At 36.0% G+C, this 21,867-nt stretch overlaps 2 protein-coding genes across 2 annotated transcripts in view; one reads left to right on the top strand and one right to left on the bottom strand.

Moving 5' to 3' along the window:
* The window catches only part of GNGT1 (G protein subunit gamma transducin 1), a 170,919-nt gene that overhangs the window by 136,034 nt on the left and 13,018 nt on the right, over positions 1 to 21,867 (top strand). The window contains exon 4 of the mRNA XM_031679609.2: positions 13,186 to 13,229. The gene's annotated coding sequence lies outside the window, so the exon portion shown is untranslated. The remainder of the gene's footprint in view (positions 1 to 13,185; positions 13,230 to 21,867) is intronic.
* Positions 12,961 to 17,618, bottom strand: TFPI2 (tissue factor pathway inhibitor 2). The gene is made up of 5 exons (XM_015242077.3): positions 17,231 to 17,618; positions 16,766 to 16,951; positions 15,324 to 15,503; positions 13,929 to 14,099; positions 12,961 to 13,573 (listed from the first exon to the last, which is right to left on the bottom strand). Exons 1-5 carry the CDS (start codon positions 17,316 to 17,318, stop codon positions 13,500 to 13,502), a joined length of 699 nt encoding a protein of 232 aa, XP_015097563.1. The 5' UTR covers positions 17,319 to 17,618; the 3' UTR covers positions 12,961 to 13,499.

Raw genomic sequence — 21,867 nt, 5'->3', positions numbered from 1 at the left:
AATAATAAAAAGTTTATCTTTAAAAATCTGGTATAAATTTCAATGCTAAAAATTATGAAAGCCTCCATCAAATTACTTTAAAGGAAAAGACTGATTGCCAAAATCAGCCCAAGAAGACATAGAAAGTCTGAATATATCGAGTTATACATAAAATAGAACAGGTTAACAAAGAACTTCCTCTGCTAAGCTTAGGCAGTTTAATGTGTGAGTTATTAAAACCATCTAAAACCCAAATAAATAAATTGTAAAATATTATAAAATCTCAGAGCATAGAAAAAGATAGACTGTTTTAGAATATACTTTTTTTGTCCATCATAATACTAACATGAAAATTTGACAGAACATTAGAAAGAGAAAAAATATAGATTTTAGATAAAATTCCTTTAAAAAGATCAAACTGAATTCAGAACTATATTAAAAGTTTTAGTGTTTATATGTTTATTTTAAGAATTTATAGATAAGCTCATGTTGAGATATCTGTTAGATAATTTATCATATCAAAATGTCAAAGGAGAAAAAATATAATCACATTTATAATGTAATCTGAGCCTACATTCCGTTGTAGGACCAGTTAATTTGGACAAGTGGCTGAGCAAAGCAATCCCATTATAACACAAAGAAGCAAGGCAGAGGAGCAGATGATTGCTGACAGTGCATGCTGTTCCATAAAAGGATAAGTAGGGGCCATGGACAGAGCAGAGTATCTCCCTGACTCTAAAGTTGAATGTCTAGACGTCTCATTTGCAAATGAAGAAGGCTTCTATGTCCCAGTAATCTTAAACTATCGAAGTGAAGCAAGAGAATTCTCATAAATTTGTACTAAATCATCTGTTTTGATGATAGGTTCTAGAAAAAAATCATAATATGAATTTATAAAATAAAGGAAATAGAAATATGACCCTAACTGCATGTTTTGTGTTATTGACAGATTTCTTACATTACAGATGATTCTATTGCAAATGAAAGTATAGATATTATGCAAACCCAATTTTATTTTTTAATTTGATTATTATCTAACTTGAATTATTTTTTAACTTGAAAAACAGATTCTAAAATTAACCTGGAAAATCAGTGTATCCAAATAGTGAAGAAATTACTTTTAAAGAGGAATAAAACACTATGATATTATTGTTAAAATCAATGCAAATCTTTAGAAAAGAAAGTCAGGAAACAACCATCTGTCTATTTTCTAAGAAGGGCCAATGCTGGTCATTGGTAGTTAAATGTTTGGGCTAAAAATTGTTTAGAAATATCCTGATTTTAAAAATAATTGTCTCCTTGAAGCAACTCATAATCTTGATATAAGGCTAGCCTTGATTATTAGTTATGAGAAATGACATTTGCACATTAAAGTTTGATTTATAAAATAACATTTTATTATAGACAGCAATATTTATTTAAAAGTTGTAAATAGCTTTAGTTGTTAACTTAAAATTCTAGACTACTATTTGAAACAAAAGTTTTGTTTAGCAGGTAGTAATTAAAGTGATGGTTTATCATCATTCATCTCACTCCAGTAAACTCAAGAAACCAAAAAGTGACTAAGATGATACTCTTCAAAATTATAGCTGAACAACTTCTCTATGTAAAAAATATATTTAACAAGTAAGTTTATCTGAAAAGATTAACTTTTTTCTCTCTTTTCAGTTTTATTAGGTAGAATTATTATAGTTCAACTGCACATACGTATTATATTGCATGTAAATATATATATACAGTATACTGCACATTTTTTAGTTTACATATATGTACTAATTATTGTTTCTAAGAACAGATTAGAGCTTTAGCTTTTTAAACTTACATAGTTATCAAAGGAATAAAGCCAACTACAAAATAAGAATCAACAGAATGCGGTAATCCAGTTATGAAGGACAGCAAATTGTTCTTGAATATGTGTAAGCATGTTTGAAAAGATTAACTTTTAAACACAGTGCAGAATATGCATTTGTCATGAAAATTATAGTGCTGTGATTCAGATGAAAAAGTTCCAGGAGAGGATGGCTAAGCAGACCTCTTCAGAATCAAATATCGAAAGAACTGTTTAAGCAAAAGATTTAAGATTAATATAAGATTAACCTCCATTTTAATCCCCGAGGGGAATAGCTGGCCTGTACTGCAAAATTCTAGTCTAGGACCATATCAGTTTGTGTCTTTACTGAAGAATCTATTAGCTTCAAATACTAGGTAAGATAAAATTATAAATGCGTTCGTAGGGTTAAGGAGCTTAGATTCTTCAGGTAGTGTCAACATACACAGTTGACCCTTGAACATCTCAAGGGATGGAGCCTCCTCCCCAGCACAGACAGAAATCTGTGTACTGCTGTCTCTGCCTCAAAAACAAAGGAATTAAATGACTCAGTCAAAGGCAGGAAGCTGAAATACCTTAAATAGAATCAAAACTCAAACTCCAGTTGTTTTGATTCCACATATTATGATCTCTAATCAAACATCAACTTTTCTCCACACTTAGTTAATTTAAAGATATGTAAAATGAAAATATAGGTAGTATATTTATTGAAAAAAATCAATGTATAAATGAATCTGCACAGATCAAACCTATGTTGTTCAAGGGTCAACTGTAATTTATATCCTGTACACATAAAGAGTTATGAATGTAAAAGTCAGAGTAGGTTTTAAAAAGAGAAAAGGAAAATTGAGATAGGTTTTTAAAACCTTAAATATTATTTTAGTTTTAAAACAGTGTTTGGGATATCAGATTTCCCTAGGATAATGGTAGATATGTAAATGATAATCTTGCCATACACCCTCAAAGACGGTATAGACCCATAAAGAGATTTAGTAAAACCACCGAAAACTTGTATCTAGAGCAAAACTAAGAACAGGGGAGTACACAGACTTCAACTTACATGTAATTGGAAAAATAAAGTGAAGATTATGCCAAAAAAAAAAAAGAGAGAGAGAGAGAGTGTAGTGGTATCCTGCAGTTGGTGAAATACAGATAATATTACCACAAGAAAAAGAGGGTTTTACCCAAACTGGACTCTGAGACCTGGTGGATCAAAGCCATATGGCTGTTGGAGAATTGGGAAGGAGAAGAGACATGGAAACTGTGGAATCAACGGTGACAGTCTTGGGAAGGCACTGCTCAGAGTGGCAGTGAGACAACCTAAAAGAAGCAGATATCACTTGGAGGCATGATAGTGAATGGAAAGAAGGAAGACAATAATGGAAAGCAAGACTCTAATAGAAAGTAAAAGAATCGTAGCAGTAGAAGACACACCAACATGTAAAAACTTTGTAATTCCATGCACCAACAGAAAAGACTCTTCTTGAACTCAGAGCCCTAGTAAGCCACCCAGACCCTTCATATGCCCCACAGGGATGCTTGTTGTTGACTCAAGAAAGTCCAAGACATAAGCTATTCAAAGGGAAAATTTCTAGATATAGAAGATAAGCAATGCAAATTGTGTGTGTGTCTAAGTAATGTATGTGGCAAGAAGAAAAACAACTGTGAAATAAATATTTAAATTTTGGTCAATTTTGGTATTCGGTAAATTATTAGACTCTAAAATTAAAGAACAATCCTCTGGGGCTTCATGCAAAAAAGTAACAGAGGGAAATAAATATCAGCCATAGATTTCAACAGTGACATACTTGGGACTTCCAGCATGTTGATCCTACTACCTTTCCAATCCCTCTCTTCTTAATACTTTCCTTCCTCTCGTCATCTAGATTAAATTTCATAGATTTCAACATTAATTATGATGTTAACTATAGGTTTTTGTGGACATCCTTTTTCAGATGGAAGAGGATCTCTTCCTACTTTATATTTATTTGTCATGAATTGATACTGAATTTTATCAGAAACTTTTTCTACATCTATTAAGATGATCATATGATTTTGTCATTTATTTTGTTACTGTGGTCAGTTACAATGATACATTTTCTTGCGTTGAAACTATCTTAACAAGTGGAATACACAACTGGAATACACTTCACCTGGTTATGTGTTGTATGTTGCTGGATTTGACTTGGCAATAGTTTGTTCAGATTTTACGCATCTGTTCACAAGGAAGAAATTGCCTATAAATTTTCCTCTTTGCAGTGCCTTTGCCAGTTATTATTTTTAGTCTTGACAAATGAGAAGTATTTCTTTTTTCCAGATTTTGGAAGTTGAAATTATTTCTTCTTAAATATCTGGAATAATTTACCAATAAAGCTGTCTGGGCTTGACGTTTTCTTTGTGCTAAAGTCAAAAATTGTTGCTTCAATTTCTTTAACAGATATAGGAATATTCAGAATTTCTACCAATTTTTTTATTAGTTTTGAAAACAGGGCCAGCTTAATGGGCATGCAACCTGTGTGGTCACATGCATTTACAAGGTCTTGCACTTGGTTTAATGTTTTATTGTCATCACCTTTAAATTCCTAACTACTGTTTGAACAAGGAATCTCTCATTCTCACTTTGCCCTGGACCTCTTTTTCATCTAAGTTACCAAATTTATTGGTATGAATTTGTTAATAATATCCATCAATTCCATTTTCAATATCTTTAGGATTTATAATATTGTCTGCTTTTTTATTTGTGATACTAATAATGTATGTTTTCTCTTTCTTTTCTTTAAATTATTGCTATTAACAAAATAACCTGTTTAGAGAAAAAATTTTAACTTTATTTTCTTACAATTTATGTCTGTTTTCTAAACATTTTCATTACTGCTTTTATCTTTATTACTTTCTTCTACTTTTTTGAGGTGCTTAAATATGTGTTTAATATAGCTAATTTTCTAGTTTCTAGAGGTGGGAGATTGGAACATTGATTTTCAATCTTTCTTCTAATTTAGAGCTATACATTTTCCTTTGACCACTATTTCAACTGCATCTCAGATTTTTTATATGTCAGCTTTTTATTTTCAGTTAACTGAAAATATACTCCATTGACTTTGGATTGGATCGGATGTGTTGAAGATTTCTTTGGCACGTATGTTATATAATAATATGTGTTTAATTTTGAAACACTTGGAGGTTTTCCAATCATCTTTCTGATATTAATTTCTAGTTCAATTTTGTAAGCAGGGAATATACTCTATGTGACATTAGTTCTTTGGAATATGTTGAGACTTACCTATATGGATCAGCAAATGGTTCCTTTTGTTAATATTCCACGTGTGCTTGAAAATGATGTTTATTCTGAATATGCTGGGTATAGTGTTTTGTTTTTTAAATGTTCTATTTTGTTTATTTTTTCCTACTTGTTCATTTACTGAAAGAAATGTGTTAAATTATACAAATTACAGTTACAGATTTGTCTATTTCTCCTTTTAGTTATCTCAAATTTTTTTTCAGTATTAAAGTATTAAACTTTTTATTAGACATGTAGACATTTATAATTATTTTATTATCCTATTGATTAAATTGAGCCTTTTAGCACTGTGAAAGACTCATTTATTTTGGCTGTTCTCCTTGTCTCAAAGTCTTTTTTGTCTGACTCTACTAAACTACTACACCAGCTTTGTTTTGGTTAGTGTTTGTGTGGTATTCCCCTTCTGCTCCTTTTATTTTCAGATATTTGTAACAGTATATAAAATATGTCTCTTATAAGTAGTATTGAGTTGGATCTTGGATTTTGTTTGTTTGTTAATCCAGTATGACCATTTGTTCCTTTAACTGGAATGTTGTTTAGTCAATTTATATTTGGTAACATTATTTCGATAGTTGGGTTTAAGTTGCTGTCTTGCCGTTGCTTTATAATTGTCCTGTCTTGTCTTTTTTTTTCTTTTTTTTTTCCTTTCTTTCCTTTGGCTTAATCATTATTCCACTTTTTCTATTAGTCTATTCTTTCCTCTATTCACTTTTTAGCTCTACATATTTTGTTATTCTTTCACTGATTACCCTTAAAATTACTATATATATTCTAGCTAGTAAGTTGTAAGACTTCCCAAAGCATACAAGAAACTAAAAAGAGTTTAATTCCATCAACCAACACTCCTACCTTTCGTACTATTAATTCCATTTAAAAATCTACATGTTTTAAATGCATAGGATGTAATACTCATGCATTTAATACTGTAAACAGAATGCTCATTTTTATTTTTCCACATTTATATCTTCTAGTGCCTTCATTCCATTTTACAGGAACGTGCTTCCATCTGGGATCATTTTCCTTCAGAATTCCCATTAATATTTTGTGTAGTGCAGATCTGCTGACGACAGGTTCTCTTGGCTTTTGTTTTATGTGAACATCTTCATTTACCGTTCCATTTTGAAGAATATTTTTGCTGGTATAGAATTACTGGTTTGCAAGGTTGATTTGTTTGTTTAGCACTTTAAAATGTTCATCTGTCATTTTCTGACTTCCATCGTTTCTGTTGAAATACGTCATCAGTCTTTTTGATGCTTATTTGGAGATATTATCATCTCTTTTTTTTCTAGTTATATGAAGATTTTCAGTTGGTTTTTAGTTTTCAGAAGTTTGACTACAATGTGCCCACTTGTATTTTTCTTTGTATTTATTCTGTTTGGAGTATGTAGAACTTCTTGACCACATAGTTACATGTATTTAATTAGGGAAGATTCTTAGCCAGTATTTTTTCCAATATTACTTCTTTTTATATTCCATATAATATTTCTGATAGTACATAAAACTTTTCTTATCACTTTGTTCAGAACATTAGTGTGTTTTATTGAGGAAATATCTCATGATCTATTGGGCTTTGGCATAAATATCATACTTCCTGCTCCCTTGTAATGATGTCACATAATCAGTTGAAGAGTTAAGAAAATGCTAAATGACCCTGCTTAATAACATATCATGTAATAATGTGGCATCACAATCCAACTTGCCAAGGAAAAGCAAAATAACATCACTATTTCAACTAATTGAAAGATGTCTGTAAATTGTATAACTAACAAAGGATTCTTACCCAGAATAGATGAAAAAATGCAAATTAATAATAAAAAGACACAGAGTCAAATGAAAAAATGGAAAGGAATATAAATGGACAATTACAGAAGAGGAAATGAGAATGGCCAGCAAAATATGAGAAAAATGATTTTTCAACCTCATTACTACTCATAAAAATAAAAATTAAACAATAACAGAGTACAATTTCTCACTTATATGAATGGCAAAAATTAGAGTTTACAATGCCCAGTGTTGTCAAAAACTTGAAAAATAGAAATTCATATACATTGCTGCTTAGTGGTACTAATATTTTGGTGAGCAATTTGGCAAAATACAGTAAGTTGAAGATGAACATATCTTTAACGAGCAATTCCACTTCCAGGTCCATGTATGTGTACAATGAAATATGTATGTAAACATTTGTTATTGTTTATAAAAGCAAAAATTTGGGACTGTTTACCAATAAGAAAATGGATGAATATATTGTACTATATTCATGTATTGGAATAACATGCAGTAGTCAAAATAAATGAAACACATCTACATGAAGCAATGTAGATTTATAGAATATACCTAACATAGTAGTAGCAATACATAATAGCAATAGATACAGAGTGACATATTGCTATGAGTGAATATATGTATAATACAAGCATTAAAATATGCACAGAAAGGTATACACTCCAACATTGAGAGAGCAACTTCTTGGGCATATGAGGGAGAAATAGGATGACAGAGAAACATTTAAGTCTTAAGCTCTATTTGCAACATTTCATTTCTTAAAATAGAAAAAGCCCCTGAAACAAATCTGGCAAACTTGTATCATGTATTTTAAATGGAGTCGGTTATATGGTTTTCTGTAATTTTCTGTTTGAAACAATTCATGATTAAAAATTAAATTATAAAATATTAGCTATTTTTTATGTTAAAAACTATAAGCTAAGTTTAAAGGCACAGAGTCAAATGGAAAAATGGAAAGGATTATAAATGGGATATAAATTTTTTCTCTTTAATGAGAGAAAATTTTAAAGTTCAACATTAGTAATAATCCTAGAAATACCAATTAAAATAATGAGTAGATACCACTTTAGTATAAAGAAGTGATTTGTTTTTCTGTTTATTTTAAACCCAGCTGTTGGGTATTTGCATACATTCATTAGATTCTTAGATGGGGATAAGTTGATATAATCTTGTAATGCAGTTTGTCAGTATACACTAAGGTGAGTAAAAATGAGTAAATTAGTAACAATGCTCATATCTCTTAACTAAGTTATTCCTACTTCAGGGAGACAAATGTTGTCATTAGTCACTTAGTGGTGAAACACTGGATTATTTTTATCCTTATATTTTTCTTTTCTTTTATGTAGAATGCAGTGAGTATAATAATATACTTTAAAATGAAAAATCCCTATTAATTTTACTTGAAAAATCTGAACATCCCAACAATAAAACTCCTAGGAAAATAATTTCGTACTCTACTAGTGCAATGTGGAGATGTATTAGTTATAGGTAGGCCCACAAGACAAATGGTTAAACCTGCTTAAGGTGGGTCAAGGAATGCTGTGCCAACAAGAAGATTCAGCTTGCCATGGAGTTAGTAAAGAGGGAAGGATATTATTATAAAGGCAAAAAACCTATGCTAAGGCATGAAACAGTGTTCCTCAGTGTGTGATGCAGGCATACATCCTAATCATCTGGAGCCAGTGTTTTTAATGTGCATCTTTGAGTCCCAACTCAAACTCAGACTAAATCAAAACTCCTGTTCATGGGGTTTAAGAGTCTCTCTGCATTATGCCTGGCTGCCCAGATGGTTCTCATGCCCAAAATTTGATAACCATATTATAGAAAAATAAAGAAGTACAAAATGCTTTGGAAACTGAACATAATTTAGTGCAACTGAATTGTAGGTTACAGATGATGGTGTAACGTGGGGAGAAGATTCTGTAGCAGAATGTCATGGTCCACTTCTAAGGAGTCTTAAATGGCAACACACTAGAGGCTTGGACAGTAACATGAAGATTCAGTTGGAAGTCATTAAAGAATTTTAAGCAGAAGAATAACCTGATAAGATTTTTTTTTTTTCAGAAAGATTACCCTGGCATCATCGTAGATGTTTGGATGTGGAGCAGTCATAGACAGGAAGGAAACTTGGGAGAATGTTTTAATTTTCCTGGAATAAGATAAGCTGGATTAGAATAAGCTTGAATAAATGAACTTGGTGACCAATTGAGTATGTGGGTGAAGGGAGAAGAAGTGATTTTAGATGATTCTGATTCCCACATTTGCTTATCTCCATCTCTAAATTTATAACAGAATATGTAGACAGTGAATATTTTAAAGCTGCAAGTCTGCACTTTTCTACTTTTTCTTATTTTTATTTCAAGACCTAAACATTTTTTAGAAACATGAAAATTGTAAAGACAAGCTTCTACAACCACTGTTAAAACACAGGGAAGGACATGCCGAAGTTCAGTCCCTTATCATTAGCTGAATGTCTGCAAGACTGTTGGCAGTGATAGCATGTAAACTTGGAGGTCCTATGATCCAGGCAATCTGGAAGGCTCCACTGAAGTTTCTATAGTTGAACATGTGACAGTATGTGTGCATGAGTGATAGTCCGGAGTAATTCTTTTTTCAATAAAAGACTGAGTTATTAAAAGCCAGCTCATTCCTTTTTTCACGTCACAGAATGAGACATTCCTTTTAATCAGGCTGTCTGGTGAAACCACAGTAGTAACTTGTCTTCAAGCTGATTGTGGCAAGAAGGAATTTCCCTTTGATTACAGAATGTCCTACACTGCTTTATTTATTTCTTCATTAAAATAAAATGGCAGAGGTTTGGGGGTATTAGAACAGTTGTATCACGAAGTCTACCTACTACCCATGCTGACAAGAAAGCTGCAGCTGTAGCTTAAGTCAGGTCCATGATCCTCAATGGGTTTTGGCTCCAGGGCGGGTTAAAGGCAAAAAATATCAAATCAAGCTTCCCTGTAGTGCTTGGAACCCTCAGATCTCTCCAAAGGCCCTGTATCACTCACTCGACAATCTCAGAAGACACACAAGATCCTTCTGCTAGAATCATTCTCAGAAACCACCAAAAACTGTCATAAATGCAGGCCTTACTCAGCCAAAAACCTTTTAATGACATGCTTTTTGTTGTTACATCTCATGATCTATAAAAGCACTACCTCCTCCTCCTTCTCCTCCTTTTAAAAATTTCTTTGGTTTATTGGAGAAACTAAGATATTTGTCCCATAGAGTGTCCAACATTATGGATTTGGCTGATTAACTTTCCCCGGCGTCTTCCAACTTGCTCCTTTTTCCCTAATAGTGCCTTACAATCTGGTAAAATGATGGCTGGTAAGATCTAGAGACTTGACTAACTTCAGGTTCAATTTTCTTCTTTCTTTCTGTAAGATTACCTCATCAGAAGGGGTGTAAGCTTCTTATTGCATCATATAAAGAGGTGAATAATGTCTATTGGCACAGGTAGTGATGCTAGAATCATTCACAGGTTCAGAGACATTAGCTTCATTTCTCCATAATACTGTTCCCCATCAGTTTTTCATGCCATGGTTTCCGCATCCACAGGTGGTCGTTATCTGGATGCATACGTTCATACCTTCGTATCTTCTAACATTTTAGTGCATGTATTAGGTGGTTTTCATCTATGACTTCCTCTCATACACTAGTTTCTAAGAATAACTTTTTAAGAGGATAAGTGCTTTATTCTTTCTCTTAATTCATCAGTTTTCAAACCAATGAGACAGTACCCTAGCAACCTCCAAGAGTCACCAAGGAGGTGTATGTGTATGTGTAATTATTAACTCATGTTGTATGCATATTTATGTATATATATATGGTGGTCATTACTTGTTTTGATGCTCATATTGCCTCATTTTCAGGTCAGTGGAAGTCCCCTAATGTTACTCTCCTGTTTTTGTGACATGATTCATTAGTCTTTAATAGTTTCCTTGCTTTCTGGAATAAGATGGCCCAGTTTCATCTTACGTATTTCCTGTCCCAGACCTCGACTCAGTGATTTCTCTTTAGAGTTCTGGTCCCTTTTAGTGTAGTACTTAGTACTTAGAGACCACAACCTGGATGATAGGTATACTTACTGCTTCTGGATTGTCATTGCTTCAAGGACTTTTCAATGAAAGAGTAGAAAATACATTTTTAAATAGATATATAGTTTAATATAGTATTCTATAAATGATAGGTTGAAAAAAACAATATTACTAGTCAGACTACTAAGTGCATTTTCAGATATCTTCAGAATTTGTCTTAGATTGTATCCCCCCAAAGATGCAGTCAAAATACTTGTTTTGAAAGTCACTGAAAATAATTGTATGTCCTTTTTGTAGTTATGCCACTAATTGATTTTCATTTGGATTCTGCTAATTTTGGTTTGTTTCCAACTGTAGAAGGAATGCTTTTCATTCTTTTTGATTCAATTTTGGTTTTTAATTATATAAAATATTTACATGGTCTCAGATAAAAATAAGGTACTTTCACATAAATTTCACCTTCATACTTGTCCAGTCTTCAGTTTCCTCCCTCCTTGTATAGGTAACCAGTTTTTAAAATTATTTCTTTTTTTTATTGAAGTATAGTTGATTTACAATGTTGTATTAGTTTCCAGTGTACAACAAAGTTATTCATATATGTATATATAGACACACACACACACACACATAAGCATATATATATTCTTTTTCAGATTCTTTTCCATTATAGTTTATTACAAGATATTGAATGTAGTTCCCTGTGCTGTACAGTAGGACCTTGTTGTTTATTTTATATATAGTAGTTTGTATCTGCTAATCCCAAACTTTCTCTCTCCCCTGTATTTCCCCTTTGGTAACCATAAATTTGTTTTCTGTGTCTTTGAGTATCTTTCTGTTTTGTAAATAAGTTCATTTGTATCTTTTTTTTTTTTTAGATTCCACATATAAGTTATATCATACGATATTTGCCTTTCTCTGTTTGACTTACTTCACTAAGTATGGTCATCTCTAGGTCCATCCATGTTGTTGCAAATGGTATTATTTCGTTCTTTTTTATAGCTGAGTAACATTCCATTGTATATATATTCCACATCTTCTTTATCTCATCATCTGTCCATGGACACTTAGGTTGCTTCCATGTCTTGGCTGTTGTAAATAGTGCTGCTATGAGCACTGGGATGCATGTATTTTTTCGAATTAGAGTTTTTTGTCTTTTCCAGCTATATGCCCAGGAGTGGGATTGCTGGATCATATGGTAACTCTGTTTTTAGTTTTTTAAGGAACCTCCATACTATTCTTCATAGTAGCTGCACCAATTTACATTTCCACCAACAGAGTAGGATGGTTCACTTTTCCCCATACCCTCTCCAGCATTTATTATTTGTAGACTTTTTGATGATGGCCATTCTGACCGGTGTGAAAGGATTAGGTAACCATTTTTAGTATCTGTGTATCTTCTGAGATTCATGTGTGTGTATATCCATATTGTTCTAGACTATTTTTTTAATGTATTCTAAGGTCAGATGATAACCATATATAGATATTTTGCTCACGTTTCATCTATAATTTCTTCAACCAACCCCCTATTGCTGAGTACCTGGTTTGTTTCCAGTTTTCAGTTATTCCAAATAATACATCAATCATGGCATATACCATTTTGCTTTGTTTTGTCTTTTTGTCATAATAACTTTGGGATAGATTTTTAAAGGAGGGATTGCTCAAGCAAAGGGCAAATGCATTTATAATTTTGTCAGATCAAGGGCATACTTTTAAACATTAATCTTTCCAAGAAACTGTAGGAATTTAAAAAAATATTTTATTACAGAGAAAGCAAAAAAAACTATTTACCTAGAATGTTCATATTTATCAGGAATATTTTATTAGTAGAATTTAAACTATTAAATGTATGCATTGTCTTTGGTATAATATAAACACCTTGAACAGTACAAAAATTTCGGCAACTTAAACATGAGAAGGGATGGATAGATAGATGAGGAGAGAGAGAATTTTTACCCCCGAGGAGAACATTTCTCATTGTAATAACTTTACTAGTTTTTTAATTCAGTCAAATGAGTTATTTTATTTTATTTTATTATCTTTTAAATGACACAATAGAAATGGAGGTAAGTTGGCAGTGTCTACATAATAACACTTGTAATATGTTTTTGAAGTGTTGATACATCTGAAAGTTTGTGTCCTTGTGCCTAAAATATAATCTAACTTTTAAATGTAAAATAAAATGTATTTGCTGATCCTTTTATGACCCTGGGTGTTAAAAGAACATGATTATGCTGTCTTATGTTTTTCAGTTACTATCATCTTCTGAATCAGGAAGAGCAACCCCAAGAACTGGGTGAGTCATATTGGCTTTTGTATCTTATGCACAGGAAGAATTTAACCGCATAAAAAAAAATAGTTGAACAGTAAATTTAAAATGATAGATTCACATTTGAATAGCAGCTAGTTATGTATAAAGAAATATACAAAAAAATGTAACATACAAGAACTGGTGAATAAATCACTGACAATTCGTTTACTTGAGTTACCATGTTATCCTTCAGATATATTGTCCTTCAGATAGATATAAAGGCATTCACAAGATGACATACAGAAAAAAAAATGGTTAAAACTGCTTCTTCTTGATTTTCAGTCTTCTGGCAAAGAGAAGCTTTGGCATCTTCTTTTTCTTCTTCAAGGCTAAGGTCAACAAAATAAAAATAAACATTATATGTCCCCAGTCTGTAGGCTCACTGTAAATCACCATTGCCAACATGCTTACTAACTCACCTCATCTTATTTTTAATGATTATAAAGTCAGTTTTACTATCTACCCAGTCAATAACATTCTACCTTTAAAAAACAAGGATACAGCTACTGTCTATTATAGCCAGCTAGTATAAGCATTTTGACAAAACTGATCAGTCCTAAAGTGCTATTTATGTAGTCTAGAAATGGCAATATGCTATCAGTAAAATGGATACATAAAAATATAATTTTGCTCATGAATTATTTATAGTTAGTTTAAAAATGGAATAAGATAAAAATTCACTACCTTTTACACAAACACGTTTGCAGTCCTTCATGTTAACAAAGTTGTTGTCATTCCCTCCACAGCCAGTATAGGTGAAGGCCTCACAGGCTTTGTATCTTGGGTTAAAATAATAGCGAGTCACATTAGCAGAGCATAGTCCCTCATCTTTTGGACTGTAGCAAAATGATGGACCTTAATGAAAAAGAAATAAAATTAGAAATGCAGTAATGCCAGAATTAATAAACTGATGACTTCTGAAGTAACCAAAGAAAATCTAATCCCATAGAAGCTTCATTCTGAATCCAAAATATTATACGAAGCTACTTAAAAACTGTGCCTAAAATTTCAAAAAAGCTTATATGTTTTGTTAATTCTAAATTTTTACAAAGTGGACAGAATTTCTTCTGAAGCTATATATCCTTGTATCATTTGAATGTGTAAAGAAGTGAAACAAAAACCAGATAGGGTCAGGTAAAAATGGGCTGTTTCAAGGGAAAATGTATGACATGCTTTGGTAAACTTTCTTATGTTAGTTGTTCTATTTTAAATGTTTTTATCAGTTCTGTTTCCATTATAAATCAAGAATACATGTTTCTAATTCCCAGGTAGCCACTGGAACACTTACATTTACATAAACTATTTAAAAGAATGCCAGCAACAACCATCTGCTGATTAATTCGAGATTTTACACATATTCAACACAGCATAGCTATGGAGTGTTATCTCAGTCTCTGCCAAAGCAAGTTTTCCCCGTTTGTGGAACTTACTTACCTACTTGTGTGTATCTCTGCTATGTCTAGGGAAAATGCCTGTATTGTCTGTCTCTATAGATATTACATACTGCCCAAGTAAACCCCTCATTTTAGAGACTGCATTGGGGGGAATGCAGGTAAGAAATGGGGAGGAGAGAAAAGAGGAATAGAGGTCAATTTGTGCTACAATTTGCAGTTACTAAAGACTACAGAAATCTAACCAAAACTTCAGAAATTTTCAGGTTTCACCATCTTCAGTCTCTCTCTATATATATTGCACTACCTCATATATGCAACTGATTCCGTACGAACCTGAAGTCGTGTCATTCATTAATGAATACTATCGTTTTTCTGTGTAAAAGTGAAATAGATGAGAAATAGTTCTAAAGAAGCAATGCAAAAGAGGAAGCAAAAACTTGAATCATGACAAGCTGGCAAGCCCTGAGAACTGGCAAGTCATTAATTTTCCCAGCTTGCTTGCACTCTCGTATGTGAAAATGGGCTAACAATACTTCCTCATAGGGCAATAGTGTAAAGATTGGTCACATTATATGTGAAATCGCCAGAACTAAAACAATGTTAATTCCACGTCAAATTATTAATTTTTCCACCCTAAAGTCTTAATAAAGAAATGAAATTGAAACACCCTAAAAGTACTATTTACTTTTCTTTGGTGCACAGAAGCCCATACAAGTAGCTTCATCTGGGAACCGGTTCTCATTGCTGTGACAGCCGCCAGATACGAATTTTTCACATGTCATGGAACTTAGGTTGAAGAAATACTCTTCTTGAGGCTCCCCACACTGCCTCTTACTGACTTCCAACCGGCAAATTTTGGGAACTTCTGGAAAAGGAGGACATAAAACAATGTTAGTCAAAAATTAGCCGCCTTAGTATTACTTTCAAAACTGTACTGTACTTTCAGAAACAGCTGGTGGTGGGGGAGGCATCATATTTAGATTCTAGGGTAGCAAATCCCCAAAAGACGGCCCATTAATCCAGCTACAGCGAGACTTTGTATCCCTGGGTCCAGAATTCGCAGCTTTAACCAACCCGCAGATAGAAAACATTCAGAAAAAAAATTTTCCAGAAGGTTCAAAAAATGGAAAACTTGAATTTGTCCTGTGCTGGCAACTACTTGCACAACAATTACGTTATATTAGGCATTAAAAGTAATCTAGAGATGATTTAAAGTGTCAGGATGTGCCTAGGTTATATGCAAATACTGTGGATTTGGGTATGAGGATGTGGAGTCCTGGGACCAATCCCCAAGGACTTTGAAGGATAACTGTATTTAGCTGTTTTCTATTTGTTTTGTTTTGTTTTGTTTTGTTTTGTTTTGTTTTTTGACAGTCTCCAGACCCAGACCTGACTCAGCTATGATAAATTTTTCAACTTCACTGGAAAGATTCTGTTCTCTCAGGATGTTCTGATTTTTTCCACATAAGAAGTTTGTCAGACTTATTCATAGAATATGTATTTTTCCCCGGGCTCCATTCCTTGGAAGGCAGAGCCCCTTGTTCTATCACAGGCCTTAATGGAGAGAATAAACATAATTAAAATTAAACCCAGGAAACAGCATCGTGAATCTTCACTATATCCCTATGCTAACCCGAGACCTGTTCGGGTATCAAGTGACAAAAGTAAGGTTTAACTAGCTAAATCACACTTTAATAGCAATCCACTAAAGTATTTCAGATTGATAGGCAGTGAACATGAGGAAATGGTGTTCTCAAAGAGGCATAAAAACCACAAGTTTAGACCTAATGATAAATACTGACAAGCACTTAACGTTGCACCTAATGCATTATATATACTCTGGCACTGTTACGCCTTGCTTTCCTTACGGTGAAATCTTTCCCTGAGTCTGAACGCTCACCCATCTGTGATAAATGCCAGTTAGGAGAGAGATGTCTTAGTCGTTGTAAACTTCGTGATCACTTTTGGGAAACTGAAAAGCAGAAAGCCTTACTTAGTATTTGAGGAAATTCAGGCCAAAACTTACTGTAGAAAATGGGGTCTGGAAAACAAGCTAAGTTATTTTACTACTAGCGCTTCTGTGAAAGGAGCCCCGCAAGAGTTCTGAGTGTGCGTGCAGGCACTTACTCTCGATCCTCCAGCAGGCTTCATTGCAGTCCTCCCAAGTTTCGAAGTTGTTGGCGTTGCCCTCGCAGCCCCCATACATGAACTCGCGGCAGCTCTGTGTGTACCGGTCGTAGTAGTAACTGGGGATCCGGGCCCGGCAGGGCCCTTCGTCTAGGGGCAGGAGGCAGATCTCCGCGTTGTTTCCTACTGCAGAAGGAGAGCCAGGGAGTCAGAGATCAGCCACTTCTCCGTGGAGGGAGAGGCTTCCCGGGGAGTTCCGTCCCCGCAGCTTCCCAGCACAGAAGAATGGCCTCTGTCTGCAGAGACAGAAAGTGCAAACTTGGGCGCGAGTGCCCTGTCTCGCAGCAGCGCACGCACGCCAGGGATCTAGGAAAACCCCGGCGCAGAGAGTGGATACAGGGGGGCCCCTTGGTCCGCCACATCCTTGCCTCCTGGTCGGGAGGGAGCCCTTGGGCGGGAAGATACCTGGTGGCGCCTGAGAAGCATCTCCCAGCGGAGTCCCCACCAGGAGCAGCGGCAGAAGCAACAGCCAGAGGGGGCGAGCAGAGTTCATGGTGTCTGGGTTCCAGCAGCCTGTGGGTCGAGGTATCCTTAGAGTGCGCCGGCGAGAGGAGGGTGCACAGAGTCCAACCTCAAGGCAATCTGGGTTCTGGCGTGGTGAATGCCAGCTGTTTTAAGTAGGGTGAGCGTCCTTCTGACCCGGGACAGGGCGGAGCGAGCCTGTGCGCAGGCTGGAGGGGAGGCTGATTCATGCCCCCCGAGTTCTGATCTTGCTGCCTCCCGCGCGCTGGAAAGTATGTGTGGGGGAGAGTAATTCCCCAGCAAGCTGAACCTGCCTCTCAAACTTTCTCCGGTGGCGGTGGCCGCGTAGGGATGACCACATGGGGCATTGTGTCAGTGATGGGAAGTACACAAGCTAGAGGGAAATGACCTGGGTGTGATTGCACAGGATTCCAACTTGCAGCATCACTCTGAAGCCCGAATCCACACTATAGAAGCACAAAGTCCAAGTCTTTGAAGGGCGGGAAGTGTGAAATTCATAGGGCCAAGGGGAGCTGAGCTCATTGCGTTAGACCCTGTAGTTAGATTAGAAATTTAAGTATATGTGTATTTATTTACATTTATACATATATACACATACTCATATTTCAATTGAGGTCTAATTTACATTTAATAAAAGGCTCATAATATAAATGTATACTTGGATCAATTTTGATAACTATATATACCCTTGCAATCACCATTCCCAATCAATAATTAGAACATTTCTATCACCCCAAAACATTCTCTCATATCCTTTTCCAGTTAATCCTTCCATCCCCAGGCCAGGGACAACCACTCTTCTTTGATCCCCATAGATTGGTTTTGCCTATTCTTCAATCTCATGCAAATAGAATCATGAAATATGTACTATTTTGTACTTCTTTCACTCCACTACTGTTTTTGAGACACACCTATGCTGTCGTATAATTTGTTCCTTTTAAATATTGATTAGTCTTCCAATGTATGAATATACAACAAATGTCCTATTACTGGACGTTTGTGTTATTTCTAGTTTGCAGCTACTATGAAAAAAGCTGCTTTGTGTGTGCATACAACTTTGTATTACTTTTAGGTGAAATATTTTAAAATATTAGAAAGTGCCAAACCATTTTCCAAAATGATTATACCATTTTACACCCCCGTCAGCCACATGTTGAGTTGTAATTATGTTTTTGGAGCTGAAACATGAAAGTCCATAAAGAGACAACCTTGTGGGGAGTCCTGAAGCTTTGACCAGATCAGCCCCTTCCCGTACATTTCTTAGTGTCTGTGCAAGTATTACAGTTTATAGCTCCTCTGACATACTAGCCTGAGCCTAACTTTTTATTTATACAAAACAAATTTTCTACATTGAAATTTTACATGAAATAGTAAAGATTTTTTTCTTTCCCCTCCCTCACTGAACAGCATGGAAAGTACTGTTGGAGACAAAGGCAGCTCACTGTTTAACCCCTTAGAGAGGTGTTGCCAGACCGTGTGTCCTATGGTCTTGATAAGATCATCCCTTTTATTCCCTCTGCTCTTTGAGTTGTCAATGTTTTCAGTGTTTAGGGCCCAGGAGGTGAGGCTGGTCAAAGGGGGCGTTGGGTGTGGGCTGAGCTCTAGCAGTGCCTTTGGGGGGATTTTTTTTTTTTTAGTTCTTCATTCCTAGTGACCACCCATAAGCCCTAATTAAAATTAGGATTTCCCTTCAGATTCCCCTCAGGTTTTGAAATGAAATAATTCAACAGATATTTATTGAGTGCTAATCACATGTGCCATTATTTTGGGACTTCAAAGAAGTACTCAAGGTGATCCCTGTCTTCAAGCAGCGTCTGGGTATAATTGGAGAGACAAGGGACATGTGGCAAAGGCCAAGCCAGGCAGGTTTTAATGCCAGAGGAAGGGCACGCCTGTTAAGCAAGAGATCAGAGTACTTGGGAGGGAAGGAAAGCATTTTGGACAGATCTGGTCAAAAGAAGCCTTCCTGGAAGAAATGAGATATGAGTCAGGTCCCTGTGATGCAGGACAAATGAATGTGGTGAGAAGGACCATGTCCCAGGTCTCAGTTGAGTTCCTGGAATGTGGCCCGCCAAGTGTGGGTCCTTGGCTTTGCGCAGGAATGAATTCAAGTGCGAGCCACAGTTGAGTAAATGTAGATTTATTTGGAGAGACACATACTGCATAGAGTGTAGGCTGTTTCAAAAGGCAGGAGAAAGGCCACAAGGTGTGGGAGTTTGGCGTTCAGGTTAAAGTACAAGTAGGCACACACTCCCTAGACAGAGTGCAGGCTGTCTCCGAAGAGAAGGGAGCGAAAAAGGGCTGAAATATTAAAGATACTTTTGGAGAACATTTTCACGGGTACTCTTGATGAATGTGTGCTCCCTTCCTCCCGCGTTCCCTCTTGTTCTATTTAATATTCTCAAGAGAATAATTATCCATGGCTTCTCCTGAGGATAACGGAAGCGGCCTATAGGAATTCGCTCTCAAGTTTCTGAGAATCTCTATGCTCCCAGTGGGTTATTAGTCTGGAATATTTTGCACACTATACCCCTTTAACCAGTTTTTAGTTTTCCTGATGTCATGCTGGAGAACCATATTACTAGGAAAACTAGCCTAGTCCGGAAATACTCGTTCTCACTTGTGCTGTTAGGCTGCTACATATCTGTGAGTAGGAATGACAGAGATATGAGGATACATGTTCAACAACCAGGTTGCCAGGAGGAAAAAAAAATCGGGGGAGGGAGGTGCTGGTTTGTGTATTTTATTGATTTCAGCCAGTGTGAGCTGACTCTGGCATGCCGATCACTGGGGCAGCTGGCCGGTTTTGGAAAGACACGCTCCTCTGAGAATCAGATTAGACCTTCCCAGGACTACCCGAGTATTTTTAGGGAAAGGAAATGTCACCAAACATTTAGCCAGGAACCTATTCAGGAGGAAAGCTGGTTCAACTTCCAACTTAACCTAGTTCCATTCTCCTGAATATGATTAAATATAGCTCCCAAATGGACTAAAACATATTCGAGGCCTAAGGCTAAGTCAGACTTACCATTCAGCACTGATTCTTGTCACTTCTATTCTTTGTTCTCAGCTGCTAGTGCTTTGTGATCACCTTTCGCTTCATATAAAAAGAGGACTCTTTTGAATGAGGGCAGATTAAAGGGAAAGCACCTAGGCACTCAGGGTGGTGTGCTTCAGCTCCTCACACACAGGCACAGAATCCAGCCGGACACTCTGTGTCCCGGATCCCACTGGGAGCCTTGGCACAACATTTTAATATGAAGCATCCCCCACAGTCAAGCAGAACAACATGAGCTGGCCTGATAGGACTGCTCCCTGTGACTTTGCTCCCACCAGCTCTCCTCTTTGGCTGAGCTCAGAGGCCACCTCTCCACCGAGGAAGGTGTCACAGAATCAGACGTCACTTTGTGATGGTCTCTTCTGGGGAAATGAGCTTTATTTAGGATTCTCTTGGCCCAAGCAGAGTGCTCAGTACACTCAGGCCCGTTGTGCAGCACGTGGAGGGGGCGGAGGACAGGGCGGAGAAGAAGATGCGGCCCAGACCAGGCTTTTCGCCCCTCTGTGGTGTAGAGTCTATTGACACGGGTGGAGATCCGTGTTCAGAGGTACTCTAGAAATTAACTTTGCTTCCTCCCCTTGGTCTATGCCAAATAGGGAGTGTCTCTAACACCTCTGACCACTGAGTAGGGACAGGGAAGTAGGAGAATTGAACAAGTTCGGTAGCTAGAAGTTTGAGATTGTCAAACCAGGTTATCAAGAAGGAAATTACTCCTAAGTTGCAAAACACTTGAGTATTTTAATATCTATGAAAAGATATTTTCCAGTACAAGAGGAATCTAAATTTCCTGGGACTACTTTAAATTACTGAATCTATCCTTAGAACCATATGACCACCATAATCAGCCTCCATACGGATGTCATAGTATTTCTATTTCCTTAAAGCAATGTCGAGGCCAGAAGGTTACCACATAGCTGAGGAAAGGAATTCCTTTATCCAAAGTCAACAGGAAGTGCAAGGCTGGATGAAACTGGGAAGAACAGTCACCAAGATTGATTCGTCATTGTTAGAGCAAGTGACAGCTCTGGTAGCCGCAGCTAAACACAGAGGCTCAAAATAGTCTAGAGGTCTGTAAAACAAGGCATGGAGTTCTTATCATTTACTATGCTGAAAGGAACTGTACATACCGTCTGCTTCAGTATTTTTATTTTACATTCATAAATCGAGATTTAGAAAGATGAAATGGCCGGTCATGTTTACTTACCTTAGTTGTTAGCAGAGCTGAGACTAGAACCCAAATTCTTGCAACTTACTCAGCCCTGTATCCTTTCTAACATACCCAGACCTGGGCTCTTTCTACTATATCAAGTAGAGTAGAACATTGAACATCAGGAATGCAAACACACAAAAGCTACCATGAGTTCAGGAGCAGCTTGGCACATGTCAGATCCCTGCCTCTGTTCTTTTTCATATCCACCCCGACGTGGGCCCCATAACAAGTGGATGTGAAGTTGATTTGGAACACCATAGCTCCGAGAATCAAGACTCGAGCGTGATGTTC

This window comes from Vicugna pacos, chromosome 7, assembly GCF_048564905.1.
Source record: "Vicugna pacos chromosome 7, VicPac4, whole genome shotgun sequence".
NCBI classification, from domain to species: Eukaryota; Metazoa; Chordata; class Mammalia; order Artiodactyla; family Camelidae; genus Vicugna; species Vicugna pacos.
The sequence above is the reverse complement of the archived record's forward strand: the minus strand, read 5'-3'. Positions and strand labels throughout refer to the sequence as shown.